Source organism: Vicugna pacos, chromosome 9, assembly GCF_048564905.1.
Source record: "Vicugna pacos chromosome 9, VicPac4, whole genome shotgun sequence".
Lineage (NCBI taxonomy): Eukaryota > Metazoa > Chordata > Mammalia > Artiodactyla > Camelidae > Vicugna > Vicugna pacos.
The window spans coordinates 41,193,149-41,209,332 of NC_132995.1; the positions used below are offsets into that span (position 1 = coordinate 41,193,149).

The following is a 16,184-nucleotide window of genomic DNA, read 5'->3' on the forward strand; positions in this document are numbered from 1 at the left end:
GTTTCTAGCATTCTAGCCTTACATCTGTAAGAATGTGGAACATATTAAGTCCCCTATAATTATTTTGTTTGTTTAAAAGCATCCGTTGGAGGAGGAGGTTATATAGCTCAGTGGTAGAGTACATGCTTATTTAGCATGCATGAGGTCCTGGGTTTAATCCCTAGTACCCCCATTAATAAATAAATAAGTAAATAAACCTAATTCTCCCCCCCTACAAAAAAAAGGGGGGGGGAAGTATCTGTAGATGATTTTGTGTAGAACGAGTTTTTTTTAAATTTTACTTTATCTGGGTTTCTTAAGATAATCCTTAGTTTTGAAAAATGTCATACACTCATATGTTAAAAATATTAAAGGTACAAGAAAGTACATAGTGAAAAATCTCTCTTAGGTACCCAATTGTTCTCTCAGTGAGCAGCTGGATTTAGCGGTTTCTTGACTGTTAGTTGAGAGCTATTTTATGCATTTATAAGCAATTGCATATATTTTTTCCATATTTTTACTGGCATATTATGTATACTTCAAGCATTTTGCTATTTCCATGTATTAAATCTTGGAAAATTTTCTATGCTTAACATAAAAGAACTTCCTTGGAAGATCTTTTAATAGAATATTTCATAAAATTGTATCAGTTTTTCCATTATATAGCTGTACCTTTATCAGTTCAACACGTACCATGAATAACATTTTACAAATGTCATTTCCCACCATTTTATAGACATCTGTATGTGTGTGTGTATATATGATAAATTCCGAGAAGTAAGATTGCTTGACCAGTATTTTGAGAAAGATTGCCAAATTGTCCTCCATAAAGGTTGTATCAATTTACATTGCCACTGTCATTGTAAGAGAGTACCTGTTTCTCTCATTCCTTCATCAGCACATTCTGTTACCATGTATCTTATTATTTGCCAGTGGGATGGGTGGAAAATAGCTTCTCAGTATAATTTTAATTTGTATTTCACTTAGGAGTAAGGTTGTGTACCTTTTCATTTGCTTAAGAGAAAATCTTTGTCACAAATCCATGACCTCTGCTGATAGTTGCTTGTTTTTCTATTAGATTATAATCCTTTTCTTATTTATTTATAAAATATAAAATCTTTTATTGATAAGTTTATTAGCTCATTGAGCTATAAGTTACAGATTTTCCCCCAATATGTGATTTTTGCCATGAAGAATTTTTTTTACCTTTATATTATGTAACTTATGAATCTTTTATCTCCCATGGCATCTGTTACTTTTATGATTCTGTGAATCTTTTTTTTAGCATTTGATCTCCTTTACTTTTTTTTTGCTTTTCTTTTTTGCGTCTTTTTTTATTAACATGTTTTTTTATTGAGTTATAGTCATTTTACAATGTTGTGTCAAATTCCAGTGTAGAGCACAATTTTTCAGTTATACATGAACATACATATATTCATTGTCACATTTTTTTTTCTGCTGTGAGCTACCACAAGATATTGTATGTATTTCCCTGTGCTATACAGTATAATCTTGTTTATCTGTTCTACATTTTGAAATCCCAGTCTGTCCCTTCCCACCTCCTGCCCCCTTGGCAACCACAAGTTTGTATTCTATGTCTATGAGTCTGTTTCTGTTTTCTTTTCTTTTCTTTTCTTTTCTTTTTTCTTTTTTTAGATTCAACATATGAGCGATCTCATATGGTATTTTTCTTTCTCTTTCTGACTTACTTCACTTAGAATGACATTCTCCAGGGACATCCATGTTGCTGCAAATGGCGCTATGCTGTCAGTTTTTATGGCTGAATAGTATTCCATTGTATAAATATACCACATCTTCTTTATCCAGTCATCTGTTGATGGACATTTAGGCTGTTTCCATGTCTTGGCTATTGTAAGTAGTGCTGCTATGGTGTCTTTTTGAAGTAGGGTTCCTTCTGGATATGCCCAGGAGTGGGATTACTGGGTCATATGGTAAGTCTATTCCTAGTCTTTTGAGGAATCTCCATACTGTTCTCCACAGTGGCTACACCAAACTGCATTCCTACCAGCAGAGTAGGAGGGTTCCCTTTTCTCTACAGCCTCTCCATATTTGTCATTTGTGGAGTTTTTAATGATAGCCATTCTGACTGGTGTAAGGTGATACCTCATCGTAGTTTTGATTTGCATTTCTCTGATAATTAGTGATATTGAGCATTTTTTCATGTGCCTATTGATCATTTATATTTCTTCCTTGGAGAATTGCTTGTTTAGGTCTTCTGCCCATTTTTGGATTGGGTTGTTTGTTTTTCTCTTATTAAGTCGTACGAGCTGCTTATATATTCTGGAGATCAAGCCTTTGTCGGTTTCATCATTTGCAAGAATTTTCTCCCATTCCATAGGCTGTCATTCTGTTTTGCTTATGGTTTCCAATTTTGTAAATCTTTGATCCATCAGGAATGTACTTTGGTGGAATGTATGAGGAATGGATCCAATTTTAATTTTTCAAATGGCTACCCAGTTGTCCAAACATTGTTTATTAAAAAACCGTATCTTTCTCCTTTGATTTAAAATACCAACTTATACTTAATTTCTCTCTATATGTGGATGTATCTCTGGGCCTTCTCATAATTGGAAATCTTAATTTTAAATCTTTTACTTTGCATCAGAAATCCAGTAGTGTGGGTGAAACAACACATAACCTTGTTGTCATCTTCTTTATAATGTTTTTAGTGCTTTTTACAACATAATATTGATTTATTTTTCAACATTAATTGTTGTAAATATAGTTTATAAAATGATTAATTTACATTGATCACATTAACTTCTGTATTGTTTACCTGCAGTTTGAATTAATCTGTATTAATTTATTCATTCAAACAGCGTTTATCAAGTGTCTGATATATGCTAAGCACTATTGTAGGCCCTAGTGAATAAAACAGAAGTTTGCCATCACAGCTTGCATTCTAGTGGAGAGAGGCAATACAAAATAGACACAATAAGTAAATTGTACAATATATTGAGAGGTAATAAGTGCTATGAAGAAAGAAAAAGAGTAAGGTGAAGGGTGTTTGGAGTGCTGTGAAGGGTAAAGTTGGGAGCAAATTGCAATTTTAGATAGAGTAAATAAATGTCTTTAGTGAGGTAACATTTGAACAAAAACTTGAAGATGAGAAAATTACCAGTGTGACTAACTATGAGAAGAGTAATCTAGGCAAAAGGGACAGGCAGAAGAAAGACCTAAGGTGATAGCACGTCTGGTTTATTGAATAAGATCAAAGAGGCCAGTGTAGCTGGAACAAGATGGATCTAGAGGGAAGGTAGTAGTAGATGTAGTCAAGGAGGTGATGGAGAGCCAGAACATGTAGGGCAACAGTTCTCAAACTTTGTGGTCTCAGGACTCCTTTATAATCTTAAAAATTATTGAGGATCCCCAAGAACTTTTATTTAGGTGGCTTCTATGTATCAGTATTTACTGTATTAGAAGTTAAAACTGAGAGCTTTTCCATTACCCATCACAGCAATAAAGTCACATACACGTGATGTTTTCCATTGGAAAACTCCATTGTAAACTCAGGAGAGGTTGATAATGAAAACGGCAAAAAACTCTTAGTATTATTATAAAGATAGTTTTGACCTTGAAGACTCCCTTAATAGTTCTTAGGGGACCCCATGTGTCCCTGATCACACTTTAAGGACTCATATATAGGGTCTTGTAGGCCATCGTTGTAAGGTTTTAAACAGATTAGTCATAATCTGATTTGGTTACTCTGGCTGCTGGGTAGGGAGGCAAGGATAAAAAGAGGGAGACCTGTTAAGATACTGTTACAGTAATCTATGCCAGAAGTGATGGTTTGGTGGTAACAATGGACAGGCTAAGAAATGGTCTGATTTTGAATGTATTTTAAAGGTAGAGCCAATAGCATTTCCTAACAGATTCCATGGAAGATGTGAAAGAAATTAAAGATGACACCAAGCAGAGGGGAGGTTATAGCTCAGTGGTAAAGTGCATGCCTAGCATGCATGAGGTCCTGGCTTCAATCCCTAGCACCTCCATTAAAGATAATTTTTTAAAAAATGACATTAGGCAACTAGAAAGATAGAGTTGCTGTCAGCTAAGGTGGAGAAGGCTATGGATGAAGCAGGTCTTGGAGAAAGATCTGGTGTTCAGTTTTGGATGTAGTATCTATTGAACATTCAAGTAGGGATATAAAGTAATCTGTTGGATGAACAAATCTTGAGTTTTGAAGTGAGTTATAGACTGAAGATAGAAATTTGAGAGTTGTTGGCATGCATGTGGTATTTAAAGCCACTTGATGAGGTCATTAAGTGATCAATTAATTGTCCTGCCTTTATCAATTTAGGTAATAATGATTGCATTTCTATAAAATGTTACAGAGTGCCTACATATACATTTCAGGGGACACTATCCTCTTTGAGTAAATAAGTAGGCAGATTCACAAGAGTTAAACAACTTCTTAGGTCACCAGTCCAATAAGTGATGATGCTAGGATTCTAAAGCCTTTATTTTCATTTACCCACCCACCAGATCGTTCAGTTGTTTGTATAAACCAGAAACATCTATATATTGATAAGGTGGCTAAAGTAAACATCTTGGTCAAATGGGGAGGCAGTTTGGACAAGTAGAGAAATTTCGCTTATCTCCCCACAGATATATTTCAGGATTTAAAAATATTTAACTAATTTTTTAAAACTTTGATATACAAGGAATAAATTCTATAGCCAAGATTTACAAATTTTTAGAGGGATTTACAAACGCCCTCCAGCTGTTGCTTTGAGTAAATGGTTAGAGCTGTGAACACCTAGTTCAGTCATTTCATACAGTGTTCTCCCACAAGAAAACCCAAAGTTCGTTTTTGAAATTTTTTAAATTTAGTAAAATATACATAACATAAAATGTTAACCGTTTTAAATGTACAGTTCAGTGACATTAAGTACATTCAAAGTATTTGTGGCCATCACTACAGTCTATTTTGATGACTTTTTCATCACCCCAAATAACAACTCTGTACCCATTAAGCAATAACTGTCCATTCTCTCCCTTTAACCCAGCCTGTGGTACCTCTATTCTGCTTTCTATTTCTGTGACTTTCCCTACTCAAGATATCTCATATAAATGGAATCATACAACATTTGTCCTTTCTGTCTGGCTTATAAACTTAGCATAATGTTTCCAAGGTTCAGCCATGTTATAAGCATGTATCAGAATTTCATTTCTATTTATGGCTGAATAATAATTCCATTGTATTTTGTCTATCCATTCATCTGTTGAAAGGCATTTTTTCCCCACCTTTTGGCTATTATGAATAATGATGCTATGAATATTGGAGTATGGATATCTGTTTCAGTCTCTGTTTTCAATTCTGTTGGATATTCTAGGAGTGGAATTGCTGGATCATACGGAAATTCTTTGTTCAACTTTTTGAGGAACTGCCAAACTGGTGTTTTTCCCACAGTGGCTGCACCATTTTACATTTACAGTGCATGAGGGTTCCAGTTTCTCCACATCTTTGCCAACACCTATTTTTCATTAAAAAAAAAAAAAGAAACCATCCTCAGGGATGGGAATAGCTCAGTGGTAGAGTACATGCTTAGCATGCACAAGGTCCTGGGTTCAATCCCCAGTACCTCCATTAAAATTTTTTAAAATTATTTTTTAAAAATGACTGTACCCTTTTTAAAAATTTTTTTAAAAAGCCACCTCAAATGGGTGTGAAGTGTGGTATCATTATAGTTTTGGTTTACATTTCCCTAATGACTAATAATATTGGACATCTTTTCATGAGTTTATTGATCATTTGTTTATTGTCTCTGTATAAATGTCTACTCAAATCTTTTGCCGATTTTTGGGGGATTGACTTTGGTTTTTTTGTTGAGTTGTAGGAGTTCTTTTTATATTTCTGATAGTAAAACCCTTATCAGATACATTATTTGCAAATATTTTCTCCCATTCTGTGGGTTGTCTTTTCACTTTCTCAGTAGTTTCCTTTGATGTTTTTAACTTTGATGAAATCCAACTTATCTATTTTTTCTTTTGTTGTATATGCTTTTAGTATCATACTTAAGAAATTATTGCCCAATCTAAGGTCATAAAGATTTGCCCTGTGTTTTATTCATCTAAGAATTTTGTAATTTTAGCTCTTATGTTTAAGTCTTTGATCCATCTTGAGTTAACTTTGTGTATGATGTGAGGGAGGACTCCAACTAACATTCTTTTGCATGTGGATGTCCACACAGTAGCCTTGTTTGAAAGTGAAAATGAATTGACTGTATATTGTGAGGGTTTGCTTCTGGGCTCTCTATTTTATTCCTTTGGTCTTTATGTCTGTCCTTATGTCAACATCACCCGGTTTTGATTATTATAGCTTTGTAGTAAGTTTTGAAATTAAGAAGTGTGAGTCCCCCATCTTTGTTCTTATTTAAGATGGTTCTGGCCCTTCAGGGTCTTTTGAGATTCATTGTGAATTTCAAGATGGGTTTTTGTTTGTGCAAAAACACTGTTGGGATTTTGATAGAGAGTGCATTGAATCCATATATTGCTTTGGGTAGTATTATCATCTTAACAATATTAAGTCTTCCAAACCACGAACATAGGATGTTTTCCATTTATTTATATCTTAAGTTTCCTTCAACAATGTGTAATTTGCAGTATACAAATCTTAACATCTCCTCAATTAATTCCTAAATTTTTAATTCTTTCTGATGCTATTGTAAATAAAGTTGATATATAAATTTCCTTTTTGGATTGTTCATTGAAAGCATCTAGAATACAACTAAATTTTGTGTATTGATTTTATATTCTATAATTGCTGACTTAATTTATTAGTGCTAACATTTTTGTATGTCAGTTCTTAGAGCTTTCTATGTATAAAATCATATCATTTGTAAACAAAGATCATTTTACCTTTTCCTTTCTAATTTGGATGCCTTTTATTTCTTTAGCCTAATCGCTCTGGCTAGAACTTGCAGTACTATGTTGAATAGAAGTGGCAAAAGTGAACATCCTTGTCATGTTCTTGATCTTAGGGGAAAAGCTTTCAGTCTCTAACCAATGAGTATGGGTTTTTCATTTATAGCCTTTGTCATATTGAGGAAGTTTCTTTCTATTCCTAGTTTATTGGGTGTTCTTATATTGAAAGAGCGTTGAAATTTGTCAAATGCTTCTACATTAATTGAGATGATCATATGGGTTTTTTCCCCTTCATTCTAGTAATGTATAGTATATTAATTGCATTTGTTGATTTTCATATGTTGAATTATTCTTGGATAATTGGGAATAAATCTCACTTAGTCATGAGGTAATTCCTTTATTATGTTGCTGAACTAAGTTTGCTAGTATTTTTGTTAAGGATTTTTACATCTACATTCATAGGGGATATTCTGTAGTTTTCTTCTTGTAGTGTTTTTGTTTGGCCTTGATATCAGGGTAGTGCTGGCCTTAGAATGAGATAGAAAATGTTAATTCTTTAAGTGTCTGGTCAGAGTTTGTGTGATAGGAAGAAATAAATCAGGTATTTTTTAGAACCATGTTTCAAGGAACTAGAAAAATATCTTGAGGACTGTAATTTTCCATAAGCACAGTCTGAAATTACCACTGCTTCACCCAACTCACAAAAGTTCCCAGTGTCTGTTGTCCTCTTACTTTTGTTCCTGGGCTTCTTTCTTCTGATTTATGTGCTGATTTACCTGAATCACATGTTCTATACCCTAGGGTCTGTTTTGAAGAATTCAGTTGCGAAGATTGGGCAACCTCAGAAAGGAGACTTTTGACAATATCTAGAGTCTTTAAAATACTCCACATATACTGTAATCCTTAAATCCCTCCTGGAAGCTAGGTGAGCGATCTCAAATTTAGTAATAAAAAAGCTTAAGGTAGACAAATTTTGCTGAACCACCAATAATTTGGGTTTTTTTGTGTTTTGTTTTGAACCCCCTTAGTGAGGCTGCATTTTGCACGTGTTTGCTCCTCCTTTGTTTTCCCTCTTTTATCTGCCTAAAATGAGGATATTAATTAGTTCATGGAGACTACACACAGATTATTCTCTTCCAAGATGTAATAAGCGTCCTTCTAGAACCTAAAAGGTTAGGTTCTTTTGTTTGAAGTTGTACAGCCAAGACCAAAAATAATTCCTTATAGACCAAAGGAGGGGGGTTTGCCTCATTGCATTTTAGACTCTTTAACTGAATATGTCAGCCATTTTCACAAAACTGCTCATAGTGAGCAGTTTTCTTTAGTGCAATAACTCTCAAACATTTTTGACAGCTGCCCACAATAAGAAGTGTTTTATAGCATGACCCAATACATAACAAACAAAAATATATATACAACTAACGTGAACATCTCACAAACCAATTCTTAACTTTTATTAAAGAAAATGCAGCCTGTCTTCTATTTTGTTCTATTTCTTCTTTTAAATTTTTCTTTTTTAAAAAAATTTTTTGTGGTGGGGGGAGGGAGATAATTAGGTTTATTTATTTATTTATTTTTAACAGAGGTACTGGGGATTAAACCCGGGACCTTGTGCATGCTAGGCATGCACTCTACCCCTGAGCTATACCCCCGTTTCTTTTTTAAATACTGTTTTAAACTCACTGAAATGATTTCATAACCTGTTAATGGATGTCAACTTTAGTTCAAAAAATATTCCTCCATGACCCCCAAATTTACCTATGCATATGGTGTTCTGTGCTCCTACCCTTAGACATTTTGATTCTGTGCTCATTTCTTATTTTTTTTAATAGAGGCGTTGGGGATTGAACCCAGGACCTTGTACATGCCAAGTATGCGCTCTACCACTGAGCTATACTGCCCTCCTTGATTCTATGCTCTGTAACACAGCCCAGGAGTTTATTTTTTTATTAAATGCCCAGGTAACTGATACAATCATAGACAAGTATTTGAAAACTACTAATAGATATAATCTAATAAAAGCCAGTTTATTTAAAACTAAATCTATCCCTTAAAATCACTGAAAGCCATCATTGTAACTTTTAAAAATCATTGCCGTTTTAAATTGAGAAAATAAATCAGTTGTTAATCGAAACTCTCTGGACTGCAGTATTCTTATTATTATATAATAAAACATGAGGAGCCATTTTATGCAGTGATTGACAGATAAAGGACAACTAAATTCCTCTTGATTATAGGAAAAAACAAGCTGGGCATGTAGTAGATTAAGTTACATTCTGGTTTGTTCCATTCAGTAGTGATATTGTCTTCTTTGACACAGACCAGTTTATGTCTGACTTGAAACACCAGCCATCAGGTTCAGCAGAGAAATGGCCTACCCACAGTGAGCTCTCATGTCCAGCTCCTTTCTGGAGAATCTAGAGGGTGAGTGTTGACTGAAATGTGTCGTCGTTTTTGTGCCCAAGTTTGATATTTGCATGCTGTGGCTGGATTTGCATGTGCTACAGAGGAGGGGCTATACATGGGCACCTTCTTGGTAGGGGCCCATTCATTATCTTTGGAGCTACACTTTGACTATAAGACTCTGCTTTTTAAATCTGACCATACTCAGGCTCTCACACTTGTACTCATAATTGTAGTCTGGGTTTGAATAAAAGACAAGTGTTTAATTGGATTTATTAAACCAAAACAGAGAGAGGCCCGTCTATATGAAATCTGTGGCTTCGGTGCTGAGTAAATTTCATTGCTGATCAGATGTGTAAGCCTACTCATTTCTGGTCAAGTACTCTTTTAAGTTTTGATGTGAGGCAGTATGGAATGGAAATTAAGCAGGAAATGTTATCCATTTACCAGAGGCAACCTGGATCATTTACCCTTGAGCCTGACCTTTAGGCCCGTGTTTGCACTCCTGGTAGTTCATCTGGAGTTCCATTTGGAAGGAGTCCATAGAAGTGGAGTCAGTCCTTGTGAGGGAGGGGGCTAGGCCTCAGGCCTTCCTACCTCAGCAATGAACCATAGCCCTCCCTCAGTGTCATATAGCCCCTTTCTTCAAAGACTGTCAGAGCCACGTGAGAAAGTATATGACAGAAATTATAAATGTACAGATTATAATTCTCAAAATGCCATTTGAATTTCATTTTAATGAATTTAGATTTGAAAGGGGACTTAGAAAACATGTCCACTACCAAATCTTTATATTTAGGGTACTAAAGCCTTCTGATCAGACAAGGCACCTAACCCTGGCTTCTCCCAGAAGCTGGGCCAGCCTACCCTGGTCTCACATCCTTGGCAACTAAGTTCTACATATCTGTAAAGGATTTAAATGAATTTCTTCATATTATGGTTGAGAAAATCAGTTGAAGAAAGATTAAGTTGTTCTGGTCACATCACAGCTGAACCAAAACTAAAGCTTATTTCTTTCAGTGTCAACCCCATTGCCCTTCTTGTGTGTGAAGCAACAGGTTGGTAACTAGTGATCTTGGTAAAAATTATTTCTGTGGAGTGAAGGGATCAGTGGATGACTAAGGAATAAACAGGAGGTAAGAACATAGAAACAACAGACAGTGTAGATAACCCTTTAAGATAGACAATGAAAGAAAAAATTAGATATAGAAGTCTGTGTGGGGTCTGAGGTTTTTATTTGTTTGCTTGCTTGCTTCTTTGAGGCAGAGACTTACCATATTTAAACAATGATGAGAAGAATACAGGAGGAGAAGATGAGCAGATAGACTGATTAAAGAGATGGAAGAAGGAAGAAAGTTGATGGAGCAAGGTCTTGAAGAGGCAAGCATGTAGAATGCGTCGTGTGGGTTTATGGGTCTGGAGCTCAGGTTTGGCCCCTGGGGAGTCAGCAGTATTTAGAAATGGACAGCATTATTCAGAGAAAACGTACAAAGTGAAAAAAAAATAAGAAAAAGGACAGAATCTTCTTATAATCCTGAAATTCAGAATCCCACATCTTAACCCAAATTGAAAAGAATGTAGTCTGTAACTGAGTGACCATGTGACTTTTGTTTGGGGGTCCCCCCCAATATTTCAGTTTTTGCTGATACAAAAACATACATGCTAATATTTGAATTTACCTTCAAGTACCTGTGTACTGTTTACTCGGCTAGTAATGTAATGTTTGTCTTTACAGAATGTAAGAGATTTCTTAGAAAGAAAGGACCCTTAATAACTGACCGATCTCCCCCTAATTAGTCAGTTGTGGGAAAAAAAATCATCATTTCCCTTTACTAGTATTAAAGCTAATGTTAAAAGTGAAGGATATCTTCTGAGCATTGTGCATGTATTTTCAATCTGTCCTGTGGATGGAAGCCATCTAGAGTTCAGTGTGAAATTTAAAATAACTTAGTTTAAAATTTGGTATGAGACAGCTCAAGCTGGTTATCTTGGTTCTTGCTTAAAATACTTAAATCTTCTTTTTGTGTTACCTCTTTGATGGTGAGTTTTATTTTTGTTTATAATATAAGCTAGGTTACTATAAAAGAAATCCCAAAATAGAATAGCTTAATCACATTGAAATTTTCTCTCACACCTTACGGTAATTCAGAGATAGGAGTCCTGTTTCGTTTAATTGTTCCTCTGCCTCCTTAGGTATTGTCAAAGCATAGTCACCACTTTGAGTGAGTCTTCACCCAAAGCAAGGAGTGGGAGAAGTAGGAGGAGAGGTTACTGAGCTAGTGTGGAGGAAGATGCACATATCACTTTTGCTTACATTCCTTTGGAGAAAGCAAGTTACATGGTCATACCTAGCTATAAAAGGAAGGAAGGAAATGTAGTCTGTAGCTGAGTGGCCACGTGACTAGTTAACCTCAATTAATAGAGAAGAATGAATTAGGACAGTTAGCTTTCTACCATATATACTTTGTAAATTTTCAGAAACTGTTTTCTGTCTTTAGCTTGAAAAGGTAAATTAGTCAGATTTGATAAATGCAAACTAATTCTTCATCTCATAGCATAAATAGCTGAATTCAGTATTTTATGTATTTAAAATAATACTGGGTTTCTCATCCATTTAAAATCACTTTCTATTCCTTTACATCAAGATTTCTCTTATTTCTTCATTTCAAGTGAAATTCAGAAAATGATTACACCTATATATAGCCTTCATTTTATAAAAAATAGTATCTCTATAAAATTGTTCACCAAGAGAATGCTTTATACCTTTAATCTTGGGATATAGTGAAAGGAAAAAAAGATGAATTTGCCAAACTTTGATGAATGTTCATTGCAGCTTTAAGACAAAATAACGTATATAAATGGAGTTTGATTACACACAAAAAATCCTTTACAAAAATAACCAAGATGCTCAGATGCTAGTTTTATGGCCCTATGACAGAATATATCCACCTACTTCAGAGGCAGTATCCTGGGTTACCTGCCCCTACACCTGGTGGTGAGATTTCATACCATACCATGCTTGCCAGCTTGAACTCTGAATCCTTAAGCATTGGAAATAGCTCTAAATAAGAGGCCTGTTGTTACTCAAAACACTTCATTCTTGTGTGTGGAAATAGCATTCCAGTGCACTACTAGCTTGAACATTTCTTGGATTAAGTTGTTTTTTCTTACAGCAAAAATTGCTAGTGGCTCTCTGCCAACTTCCGTTGTGGTGGCACAGGCAGGCCAGGTGTTGGGGTAGTGGGAGTCAGGGATGGTGGCTGCCACATGTGGGCCAAATGCTGTGACCTACATAAGCTGTTACTATGGGCGTTGCTGACTCTTGTTCTAGGCATTTAATTCACTTTACTCTTTACAGGGGAAATGATAACATTGTACAGGAGGGGCATAAACAACTAGTTATACTCTAAACTGCAGGGGAAAAAAATAAAGTCATCTCACATACTTAATGGACTAGGGGTTAAATAAATCAATAAATTCATGCATATATACATTCAAAAGGAAATGAAAATGAAATTGCAAGCATTAGTATTTTTAAGAAATAACCGAAGTATGTTTATCAAGATTGCTAATGATTTATATATAAATTACATTATAGATTTGTTTACCAGTAATGATTTTCATTTGCTTGACACTCAAATTTTGTCCAGTCACTTTAGAAGGATATCTCAGGAACCCAGAGGTGGGAGCTGGAGCCCAGAGCCCTCAGCCTAAGGAAGAAGTGAAGGGCAGAGGAGAGCAGTGGACTTGTACACCACACTGTGCTCAAGTTACTGCTAAAGGATGGTGAAAGGACTGCTTTGTTGTAGTTATGACTGCCTGTCCTAAAATTCATATTCAATGCTATTATTTGGAAATAATTTTTGTGGTTGTTTTACCAAGTTCTCAGATTATATTAAAGATTCAATTGGCACATAATTTTATTCAACACTCAGTATTTAGCACTATTCAGCACTAAAGATTCAATGGAGAACAAAATAGACAAGTTCTCTGCCCTATTGGAACTTAAATCTACTAATTATTGTGTATTAATATTATATATTAAAGTATATTTCAGTATGGTCACCTTGAGTGAATCTTTGTGGAAAATCTTCTTGGCTTTATCATAGTCTAAAATCCTGAACTGTCAAGAACTTTCCAGGTTGTGTCAGCTAAGTGAGGTTAGGCACACCAGGCAAAAGAACAGCAGAACTTTGGTAAGAGGGAAGAGAAATAACACAGCTTCCATCAGGCATTTTCTGTAAAGGACGTCACCTGGCTATTTTAGAAAAGGATATGTTTATCCTAATCATCAGAGGGTACTTGGTAACTGGGTGAAGAGTGATGGTAATAGACCCTCATTCTCAAGAAAGCATAAATACTGACTTCCTCATAAAGACATTGGAAAACAATATATAATTGGTTTTTGATAATGATAAAGCACCATTTAAAATCATTTGTAGTTTTAAAACTTGAACAATGAGATAATAATTAAAAAAGGTATGTTTCATAGCAGCCTAGAACATCTCTGAAGTTACCATTTTGGAAGGAGTAAGCGACAGGGAAAGATTACTTGAATGTGACCTGGGTAATTGCTTCTATATTTGGCTTTTTGCCTCTGCTGTGAGACCTATCTGAAATAGACAGTGATCAAAATCAAAATCAGATGCCTTGTGTTCGTCTTAATAACATTCTTCTGGTCCCTCTCCTACCCCACCACCTAGTGAACTTTCAGTGTACTAGTTCCAGATACTTTCCAAGTGATTGTATTGAACTAGGATCAGCTTATTCAGTCATTGGAAATTGATGTTTTCTCAGTAGTAAGGTCCTTGTCCTTCAGGAGCTCCCAAGCTATTTGAGAGATAGATAATACTGATGCCTACTGATAATCTAATGTGCTGAATAGTGTTAGAGGCCACGCACAGAGATCACGGGCCATCCTTGTGCTCCCTCTTAGCACGAGATGACCCTACACATAGAATCCACACTGGAAACTCACTGTTCCTTGCTTGTTATGACAGAGTGCCACAGGCTGCCTTGTCTATTTATGTCCCTTTATACTCTCACTTTATATACTATATAAGAGGGTTTTTAAAACCTCCATTATACTTAGGAGGAAACTGAAGAGAAAATGTATTGTCATGCAAAGCATCCCCATAACTTTTCATTTACATAGAAACTATTCCAGTGAGTTATTTCTAGCAGTCAGGAGTAGGTTTCAATTAATTCCATTCTTCTTTGCAAACCATCATGACTGGTCAATAAATCGTAGCCTGGCAGGTTTACTAAAAAAGCATCCTCTCTCTGACAAAGACCTTCATAAGTCTGTACCAGTGACCTTCAAAAATTGATCTCAATTAGTGATAGAGCTTGCCAGTACTGATTAATATTCAACCTTTTGTAGTTAGAGTCCTTTAGCTTCTAGTCCTTACTTTACTATTCTCTACTAAATACTGAGCACAGTCAAGGCAAATCTTAATCCTTCATTTCTTTGCCCCTCTGAGTGCTGCTACTTGAAAATTTGTCTGTTGAAGTAAAACCACAGATTTCTACAGTTGAAGGAGACCTTACTATATTAACACCATCATTATATAGATAAGGAAATGGAGTCCTAGATATATGAAGTAACTTGTCCAGCGACACACATGGAGTTAGTGGCAGAGTGTGTATTCAAACCAAACCTAATTTCTAGGCCACTCTTCTGCTTACATATTTGCTTTCTCAGGTCTTATTTTCTTATCAGATCGCAAGGCTACTCCCACTTTTTTTTTCAGCCTTCTTCTCAGTGAACTGTGAAACTTCTCTCATACTTCTAGGTCTTTAGTTAGGAGGTACCTAAATCTCTTCTTGCTTTGACTATTCACTGTAGTCCCTTACCCACAGGATTTTTCATTTGAGTGTTCTCATTTCCAAATCCCATTCCAGACCTAAGCTACCACTTTCGTCCTCTAGATTCCTCCTCAGCTTATTTCCAATAGTTACAGCACTATTCTTCCTTGACTTAAAACCTTGGTGGTAGTGGTGAATCAGTCCTCCTTCCCTCTTGCCCTCTTCTTACTGTCACCATACTCACTGTCCTTCCCCTGCTATCACATTTGTCCAGGTCCTTTGCATTTTCTTTGTCTAAATGATTTCCTTGCTCTTTCTACTCTTTTGGTTTTCAAGAAGTAACAGGTATTTTTGAAACTGATTTCACCATTTGCTAAGCAAATTGTGTGAACTGGCAAAGCCTCTGTTAACTGATCTGTAAAGTGGGGTAGTAATGATCGTAAAATATCGTCAAGATTAATTGAAATAAGATATAAATTCTCCATTGTAAATTTAACCCATGGATGCTCAATAAATATTTGTGGAATGAATGTTAGTTCCGTTCTCCTTACAGCCGTAATGAGTATATGAGTTTGAAGAATTTTTTTCTTAACTATCTAAACTATAAAAGATTAGATATTAATACATGAAGGTTTTTCTAAGCTATGGTTAGTGTGTCCTTTGCTCTATGACCACTTCACATGCTAATTATAAAAAATGTTTGTCTTGGTCTATTTTTGCTTATAACAGCTGTGTTGAGATATAATTCATTACTATGAAATTCATCCTTGAAAATACACAATTCAGTGGTTTTTAGTATATTCATAGAGTTGTGCAACCATCACCACTATCTAATTTTAGAACATTTTCATTACTCCAGAAAGAAACCCCATTCCCCTTAGCAGTTACTCCCCTTTCCTTCCTTCTCGTATTGCCTGGCAACCAACCAACCACCTATCTATTTTCTGTCAGCGTGGATTGGCCTGTTCTGGCCATTTTATACAGATGGAATCAATATATGACCTTCTGTGTTTGGCTTCTTTAACTTAGCATGTTTTCAACGTTCATCCGTGTTGTGGCATGTATTAGAACTTCATTCCTTTTTAGGGCTGACTAACATTTCACTC

The 16,184-nt window shown here is 35.4% G+C and overlaps 1 protein-coding gene across 6 annotated transcripts in view; it reads left to right on the forward strand.

Annotated features, from left to right (window-relative positions):
• NFATC3 (nuclear factor of activated T cells 3) overlaps positions 1–16,184 on the forward strand; it is a 113,789-nt gene that overhangs the window by 87,789 nt on the left and 9,816 nt on the right. The window contains exons 10-11 of one of the 6 annotated variants that reach the window (XR_012075736.1): positions 9,188–9,291; positions 10,533–10,650. The exons of 2 other annotated variants lie outside the window; for them this stretch is intronic. Coding sequence is in view for 1 of the 4 variants with exons in the window: in XM_072967600.1 (XP_072823701.1) it covers positions 9,188–9,288 (101 nt within the window). In the remaining 3 variants the exon portion in view is untranslated. Of the gene's footprint in view, positions 1–7,668; positions 7,793–9,187; positions 9,292–10,532; positions 10,651–16,184 lie in introns of those variants that run through there. 3 more of the 6 variants (XR_012075735.1, XR_012075737.1, XM_072967600.1) reach the window with 3 other exon arrangements.